Below are 9,766 nucleotides of genomic sequence, written 5' to 3' on the forward strand. Positions count from 1 at the left end.
TAGAATAACCTAAATGTAATAAATGTGTTTTAACACATTCTTTAAACTTATGCATTGGTAGGTCCAAAATTACCTACCTTATTAGATAATAAAGGCTAAGGAAAAGGCTTTTTAATTAATCAAGAGATGAAAAAAGCGATTTTACTCCCACAACAATAGTTGCTGCTGCAATAATAATATTTCATTTTGTTTCAACAGTTTTTCTTATAATAGTAAGGAACCTGAAGTGCGGATATCGATGAAATAAGTGAAAGATGATGCGTCATAAAATCTCTAGTTTTAGTATATTATCTATGTCACGAAACATCGAAAGAGATCATCGAACTTATTCAACGATGATTATTGAGCATAACTAATATAATATTGACAAATGACATTGACTTTTGAAGTTTTAGCTGTGAACATTTTTCTAATTCTTGTTTGTTATATTTTTCATGTTTTGATTTAGCATTTTTGGGATATGCACGACATCTTTTAATAAGCAGTAAATTAAAATAAAGTAACAATAATCTACTGTAATGCTCCGAAACATCATATTGTGCAGCAATTTTTTTCTCCACATTCACAATGGATCAAAGTCGTGTATATATTCGACAAGCTCTTAATAAGTTGTTACCGTCATCTATTATTGGTGAAGTTACCTGCTTTGTGTTCTACGATCACCATCCAAGTGACCAACGCAGCTTGGACGTGACTGTATATACGAATAGTGGTGAAGTACTGGAGTATAACCAACGTGAACTTGTATCATCCTTACGTCTACAAACCGTTAGTGAAGTCACGAATTTAGAAATTTTACGTAATAACAAATGCGAGCTTTTTTATTTAGTGGCCGCAAAGGATGAGATCTTGATTTTATCAACGAAAGATAACCTTCGAATTCATAATAGAGTTACTAATGTTGGGTCATACACATTAGATGATGTAGAGTGTACGGGGCAAGCTTGTTTGAACATAATTCGGAGCGACGATGCTGTTCCGCTAGTATTTGATGATAATTTTACTAAACTGACTGAATCTGAAAGTGTATTCACAAAAATGCAATTGCCCCAAGAAGAGAAAGCAATAAAGAATATACAATCTGAAGAATCCCTGCCTATTGTCAAACAACTTATGACTAAGCTAACTGCAGCAAAGTACACAACAAAACATAATGAGACCAAGTATAACGACTATGTCAACATGAGGCAAGCTGCAGCTTTTTCCCTCTATCAAAAGGAAACATTTAAATCAAACGATGCTGTTTCTAAACTTGGTTTATATGAGGTAAGACAATGATTTTTTACATAAATTTATTAATTATGCTGATCTACATGAAATAAAATCAAGAAAATAATATATAAAACTGTCACTTTAGAGCTGAATTTTTAAATCACAAGTGTGATTTATGTTTCATTCATTAGTGGTTAAGATATGTTATTGTTCACAAACAAATAAATAAAAAAAAATATATTGTTAGCAGTTGCTCTCCCTGGCTGATACCTACGCTACGCCATAAACATGTTGTAACATCCCAACAAGATTCATCAATATAGAATTGCTTTAATAGTTCTAATAGTTCTATATATAATAACTGACTGTATTAAACCTGGAATTACTTAAACCATTAATTCAGTAAGATACTTTGAAGTCCATCATCATAAATCATCAGCAACCCTGTACCAGCCCACTACACAGGTATAGGTCTCCTTTGAAAATCAGAATGGTTTAGGCTGAAGTCAAACACATGCTAGTTTTCAGCAACTGCCTTAGATAATAGCAATTACTGGATTGAAGTAAAAGTGGACAGTATTTAGTTATTTTTGACATGATGCTAAAAAGTTTCTTTTACTTATCATACAAGGTAAAGTGGCAAGCAGTTGAAGGCCTGGCTGTTGTAGAATATCATGGCTCAAAAACTTACAACAACAGTTTGGAAAAAGATCAAATCATTATTTAGAACACTAGTTTCCAAAGTAATGATTGCCTAACCTGTTAAGGAGACAGCACCCTAAGAATAAGAAATTGTTTAATTGATTTGGCATTCAGGTGCCATTCTGTGTAGAAACCGATTAGAGCCATGAGTTTAATATAACTGCCATACCACCAGTAGGTGAGCTCACTTTTATCTCAGACTGTATCATCACTGACCTGGTGAAATTACAGTCATCAGTATAACTTTTAGTGGAAAAAATAACCCAATGGTAAAATGTGGCATCCAAATCTGCAGTCCATTCATGGATCATCACAGATTAAATTATCCGCTCAAATACCTCCAGTAAATATGAATAACATCATGCTTGATTAGTTTTATTTCTTTTTTTCAGGTTTCCAATATACTGCAAGTAACAGTAAAACCTCCTGTTGTAAAAATGTGCAATCAAAAAGTAGTTATTATAATAAACCTAAGAAATAATAACAATGTGTAAGTAATTTCTTTTTTTTTCTTTTTCCTGTTATCTGTATATAAGTATAAATTCAAAACACTTATTTAATTATTTTACAGGCCTATAAAAGAAATATGTGTTCTTCTATTAAGTGAGTCAAAGCAAGCCATAGAATACAGTACAAAAGTCTTTGAGAACACTCTCAAATCACCACACTGGAAGGAATCAGATGCCCAAATAACTAGTTACAATGAAGCAACAGTAGTTGCTGTGGTAAATCTAGCAGAGCTTCAGTTTGATGAAATGAGTAGAATAGATTTTGAAATTGCAGTATCTTTTACTAAAAGTGGCAAAACTCATATGCTACCGATTGAGAGTGTTTCAATATCACCAATGGATGTTATGGGAGAGAACTTTGATGTATTGTTCTGCAGTGATGTCGGTAAGTTTTCTCCTAAATTGAAAGCAATGTTATTACATTTAATATAGCAAAAAACTAAGACAAATATGTTTCCTGGGGAGTATGGTTTTGTTTTGTATCGGATGTGAGCATTCAGTGAGATTTAACCAGTTTGAGAATGAAAATAAACAAAATAAAAAACATTTTTTTTAAAAAAAGGGCAAATATTGAAGAAGTGAACTATTTTTTGTTACCCCTCCCAAGTTTTAGGCTAGTTTAGGAATTTAAAAAAAAACACCAGTCTCATCTATAAGTTATCTTAAAATATCTGTTTATTTTTACTTTCAGACTCCACATACTTGATTTTATGTATAATGTCTACTTCAGAATGCTTTGATCTACGCCTCAGGCATATAACAAAATTGGACGACAATGTGGTTACACTGTCTGAAATATTTCACACGCATTTAAAAATGGAGAAGTGCCTAGATAATGTTGCTATACATAAAGTTACACCATTTCACAAACTTTACGGCGCTATGGTGGTTTTTCAGGATAATATTGAGAACACTAAGATAATGAGTGTAAAAGTTTATACACGGTAAGTTGGTGATATTTATTTATTTATGATTCATTCATTCATTCGTTCGTTCATTCATTCATTCATTCATTCATTTATAAGACACACCAGCAATTAATTGTAACATCATTCATAAAAAAAAAATTATGTGTTAGAATTACAAATTCTATCTTCATATTGAAGTAGCATAGTTTTAATTTTTTTTATATAGTGATATTTATCGTACCAAGCAGATGGCCCACCTGGATAGTGAGTGCAAAACCAACCCCATTAACAAAGCAACACTTTGGATGGCATAAAGAAGCATATCTTACAAAGTGTTGCCCAGTGTCCCATCAACCTGAGTCATCAGTGTTAATTCTCATGTTCCAGTAATTACACCAGCAATATTGCCCTTCTGCCCTTTAAAATCGGTGATAGCCTAGTGGCCAGTGCATATATTACAAACCATTGGTTGCAATTTACACATAGAATCAATTTAAAAACATGCAATTAAGTAGATAAGTTCCGTTTTTACACGCTTTATATTAGCTTCACTTTGTATGTATGTTTGTATGTTTGTAACCGACTTCTTTGGACGCTATTTTGACCCACTTTAAACGGTCAGATTTTGTAAAAACTTTGTAGACATATCGACCGATGACAATACACTAATTTGAAAAGATTATTCCAATTTTCAATATAAAAAATAAGGTTTTTTAGTTTTTTCGAACTATTAATTACAATTACTACAGCGCCATCTAGACCCAAATGTAAAAAACCTATGGCGTTACCAACAGATGGCGTTCGCGTACCTAACAGCGAAATCTAAGGTAAAATTCTTATTCCACAGAAAACATTAAGCTACTAGATGGTAGAGGGCGTTAGCTGTTACCTTTTAATGGGCTTTTTTAAATAATAATTAGAACTTGCATTTCGAGAGATGCTCTGATCGGGCACTCAGCTTAGCAGCACCCGCGTAGGGACTCTTATGGTAGTTACGTCTTAATATAGATTCCTGAGCGGGTAATGGGGCTCTTACCGTACACATTAATAGTTTGGAAAATAATTACAGTTACTTAGAGTTATCACGGAATTGATAGTAGATTAGATCAAATAACAGTTTAAAATAATAACCAAAAAGTAGAAAAGTAATAATAGTTTAAAAAAACTAAAAAACCCGAACTAAAAAATAGAAAATAAATTTTAATAAATTTAAATTAAGAATAGTGTAAAAAATTTCAATAATTATGAAAGCGATTATAAAGCTTTGAAAAAAATACTTCGTTACATTAATTTTTACGGCCAAGGGTGCAAGATCCATACGGACAGACATCCGGACGTCCTCGAATATTTTTGTAATTTAATGTTTTTTCTACTGTAAAGAAATTAATTGTTTTTAAAAAATATGAAATACGTTTTGTAATGTGTTTTTAATATTATCATATAAGTGCAATGTGAGAATTATACAGTCATTTTTAGTTTCGAAAAGCCCTTGACTTTCATATATCGGGTGTAGAGAATCAGAAGCAAAAGAAAAGTTGACCACCTTTTTTTAAATTCGACAACTCCTTTCACAGGTTCCCTTCTCAGGTATTGGCGTTAATGCACTACATATACGACGCTGTACCATATAGAATAATTGCGACAACATCCGACTACAAGATATCAGAAATTAACAACGATCTGTCAAGTTACAACGAAAAGTCGCAAACGACTGAAGATATCAATTATATAGGTTGTGCATCATCAGTTATGAATCAAATAAAATTAATAAATGAACATATTAATGAATGCACGATAAAGATGAGCCAAGATAGAAGCGCAGCGATCCAGAATAAAGTTGGGATCGAAGTAGACATGATGGCTCTAGGTGTGCCCAAATATTTAGAGTTCAGAAAAAAAATACTTGAAGAAAACTTGATGGGAATTAAAAGTATATCATTCAACGAAACCCCTTCATCTGATGATGCTGATCCGGACTGTATGATCATTGATGATTTTTAAATGAAAAATAAATGTGATAATAAAGTTAGAGCTACGGTCATCAAGGTTAAACGCGTGACTGAAGAATTTATGGATGTTTTGAATTTAGATAAGAATTCATAACGTTAAAATTTAGATATGAGTTATTCTCAAAAATAATCATGAATGTGTAATGTTGGACAATCCATAATCAGATACTGATGTGGATCATTGATGTTTGATATTTGTATTTCTTAAACAATTGTGATTGTGCCAAACGGGCTGAGTAACTAAAGTTGAATATAAGAAGATGGAAGTACAGGGCATGAAAAGTAATGTGATTATTTTACTGTGATTTTTATATTTATTTTAACATATGCTTGGACAATAAACACATCGCCATCCAACTCCTAAAGTAAGCGTAGCTTGTGTTATAAGTGCTAAGATGAGTGATGAATAATGTGAATAAACACTTTTATATACAGTCACTGAAATCATTCATGTTCATCACACAACCGTTTTCCAGTTGTGGGAATCGAACCCACAGCCTTGGACTCAAACAGCGGTTACTACACCAATTGCCGTAGAAATTTTAAAATTAAAAAAACTTAACTAAGTTTTCAAGTTACAAAAGTTTTAAGTTAAGTAACAAAAGTTTTAAGTTAAGTAACAAAAGTTTAAAATACACATACAATTATTCAGGTAAAGCTTTATACAGTATAATATTTGTCATTTGATGGTTTTGGGTATGCAAATTTTATTTATTTAGGATTTAGAAATTTACATATTTACAAATATTTGAAGAGTTCTCAAAGGGAACTAGGGAAGTTTAATTCCAAAAAAATCCAATATCTGATACTGACTTAGATAGCCTTCTTTGGCAATTATTTATAGTTGAAAACTTAAAATCACTGTGTTATGGAATACGAATTTAGTAACTGAAGTTGAAGATAAGAAAGTTGAAGTACAGGGAATGAAAGATAAATGTGATTGTTTTGTACTTGTTTAGTAGCAAATATTTTATGGCTTTACATGTATTTTATTATAATTTAGACAAAAATGCTTGAACAGTTCTCAAACGAAATTAAGAATGTTTAATTTTAAGGAAATCCATCATCAGATACTTATGTGAACAGCATGATCATAGACAATTGATGATTGAAAATTTATAAAAATTGTTATCTACATTGTAACTTAGTAACTTAAGTTGAAGATAAGATAAAGATTTTAAAAAGATTTTCGTGGATAATATATAATAATATATTTCTTAAATATAGTTAAACAGGTACACACCACGATAATATTTATGTGCGGGACCGCGATCCATGGATCTACTGGGTCGTAATATAGACAAATCCAAAAATATTATAGTGGTATGTACCCGTTAAACTATACTTAAGAAAAGAAGATAAGATAGTTGAACTGCATGGAGTTAAAAATAAATGTGATTATTTTGCTCTTATTTAGTAGTAAAAATGTTTAAAAACTTCACAAAGGTAATTAAGAATGTTTCATTTTAAGTAAGTAAATCTGTATTCAGTTACTGGTGTAGACTGGCTTAATCATTAACTATCATAGTTTTGGTAGCAAAAAATGTATGGTTTATTTTTTATTATTTATGGTAATAATTGACGGACCAAGCAGATGGCTCACCTGATGGTGACCACCGTCTATAAACAGACCAACTTTGCAGGGCATGCAAGGAACACGCTCTGCGACAGTCGCCCTGTGTCCATCAAGTTCGAACGTAAGTGTTAAGTCTCACGTGCCTTTAATTACACCGACCGAAACACAGCGTTGCAACAATGCTGCTTAGCCGCAGAAATAAGTATGTTACTTCCCCAGACGAGTTCTGTCACAAAAAAACGTCTACCAAGTTCTAGGATCTAAGGTACTACAAAGTTCGGCTTTGGGTGTGCCGATATATAGAATGTAAATAAAATACTTAAAAGAGGACAACAAGGTCATTGAATTTCAAAAATAAATGCGATTTTCGAAGATTGTTTAAGTAACCAACATTATGAAAATTAAGCTTGATTTGCTATACTCCGCGAAAGCAGGAGAATCTGTATGGTGTAATTTATAATTTCTTCAATCCTTATACTCCACACCAAATAGATCTTTGGCAATGTACCCTCTACGCACGTTTCGCTCTGAAACCGGCGCATCCTCAGGAGTTGTTGACTTTACAATTAATAATTGTTAAGCTACTATCCCAGTTTTAAGATATAAAAACTTTGATATAGGATAAAGTAAATTGTTTAAAAAAATGTGTGTCAAGTTTTGGAATTTAGCTTTACTTCAGAATATGTTAAAATAAATAAAACAACGTTCATAAATACAATATTTTTATTAAAAATTATAATGCTTATTATATTATAATTACAATAAAATAAAAAAATAAAATTCATATTTAATTCAGACTTTGTCTATTTATTAAGCTTACCTAATACAATTTTATATTACCTCTGACTAAACTTATAATAAAACAGTGACATAGCCTCGACTTATGTAAACTGGTTACTTGTTATTAGCCTTACATCAGCGACACTGTTGTGTTCCATCACTGTTACTTAACTATTATATATATAAAAGAGAAAGTATGTGGGTATGTTCCGTATAGGCTCCGAAACGGCTGGACCGATTTCAATGAATCTTTCAGGGAATCTCCGGATTGACCTGGCGAGTAATCCTGTAAAGTTTAGTGACAATCGGAGCACTCCTATTTTTGAACTACTATGGTGATAGTCTATTGTTGGGTGTACATGGGTGTAGAAAATGATCTTCACCCGCTCGAGAAGAGAATAGAACAGAATGAATACGGAGAGATATAAATGATCTAATATATTATGAGACTTAAATTAAAAATTGAATGATGTAAGTTTATTGTTTAAATAAAATAAAGCAAAAGCCGGCGAAGCGGGCTGGGTACGCTAGTTGAAAATAAAAATGAAAACTCGGTGCTTATGGAACTCTCTGTATCGAGGGCGAGTGAGAGAAAGATATCTCGCGAGTGATAGATAGGGTCTTTAACTCTAGCGTAAAGAATATTCGAATTGTTGTTATTTCCATTAAGGCTGTTTATTAAGTAAGTAGGTATGTTAACGTGATAATATTTTTAATATTGCATACACAACGGTTCTTATAAACAATTACCCAGGGTGGTTTGGAATACTAGAGGCCTATTCTGCAAACTGATAATTTAAGCAAAATTGATTTGGACTTTAATAATAAAAGTTACGCGCGTTACGCCGGAAATCGAAACCTTAACTGCCGGTTTACACGATGCATTGCGGCAATAGCGCGACACCTGAGCCGCTACGGTGTTTTACATGGTATGTACAGCGTTGCAATACACTCGCGTCGGATTTTTTATCATTAAGACAAGGTGGGGAGGGCCACCTCGTTTTAATGAAAAAAAAATGCTTACGCGTTGCCACAAAGAGAAAAGTAGAAACCGCTGCGGCGATGCGCATGTCTGACTGCAAATGCGGTGAGATCTTTCCAGTGCGGCGCCTTAACGCGCCGATTGGAAGTGGAGGCCCGAGCCCCGCAATAGGCGTTGATAAAGGACTATAATTAAAATCATTGCCCGTTGATAAAATAAATGATTTATGATGAGATACTAATTATATTAGTGCTTAAAAACTTTTTTATATTTATTAGTGTTTTCAATGTTATTTAATATTTGGGGCGCATCTTAAACAGGGGCAAAAGTATAATAATTAATGTAAGAGGCGAACGGAGAAACGCGCTTTCGCGTTCCTAGTCACAGTTAATTAAGTACCCAAACCCAAAACTATGTCACTGCTGATTAAGAGTAGTTTACATCAACCGAGTCATTCTGCATTGTTTCTCCAGAACTTAAATCGTAAGTTACTCAGTTCAGCAACTCGCTTGATGTAAGCTAGGCTTAAGTATTACAACAATACTGTATGTAAAGAGAGCATATAATACAGATAATTATTTGTTTCATTTTTTAAAGGTTTAACAGACACTTGATGTTTTTTATTAAATCCTTTTTGTTTTTACCTGTCTTACAATTATTTAAGTAAGCTTTTCGGTTCGATTTTTTTTAATTAATACAATACAATTGTTTTTTTTAAAACATACTCTATACTAAAAAGTAAAGAAAATATTGTTCACATCATACGACATGTTAGAAAAAAAGCCACAAGGGGAAATTCATCAATTTCTTTATGCTAAAATAAAAAAAAGCAAATCTAAATTACTTTGTCGATTATACTTATAGAATTACTTATTAGTTACTATAATTATGTATTTCACTTAATAGATTGGTTTAATTTTCAAAGATGAGCTTTAAATGTGAAACAGACGCAACCGTAAAAGCCGGTCTGAGCCGCCAATGGGATTGCGGGAAGCACAGTGAGCGCTAAAACGAATTCTCTTTTATATGATTTAAAAAAGAATATTAGAAGAAGAAGAATATTGTTGTTCTAAAAAAATTATCTGCAC

At 32.3% G+C, this 9,766-nt stretch overlaps 1 protein-coding gene across 1 annotated transcript; it reads left to right on the forward strand.

The window, feature by feature from the left end:
- Positions 1 to 400: 400 nt before the first annotated feature.
- LOC120633249 lies at positions 401 to 5,774 on the forward strand. Its single transcript, XM_039903412.1, has 5 exons — positions 401 to 1,266; positions 2,307 to 2,404; positions 2,486 to 2,808; positions 3,115 to 3,367; positions 4,906 to 5,774. The coding sequence occupies exons 1-5, from the start codon at positions 568 to 570 to the stop codon at positions 5,330 to 5,332; spliced, it is 1,800 nt and encodes a 599-aa protein (XP_039759346.1). The 5' UTR covers positions 401 to 567; the 3' UTR covers positions 5,333 to 5,774.
- The last annotated feature ends 3,992 nt before the right edge of the window (positions 5,775 to 9,766 follow it).

The sequence above is a fragment of the Pararge aegeria genome, chromosome 21 (genome assembly GCF_905163445.1).
Source record: "Pararge aegeria chromosome 21, ilParAegt1.1, whole genome shotgun sequence".
Classification (NCBI taxonomy): Eukaryota; Metazoa; Arthropoda; class Insecta; order Lepidoptera; family Nymphalidae; genus Pararge; species Pararge aegeria.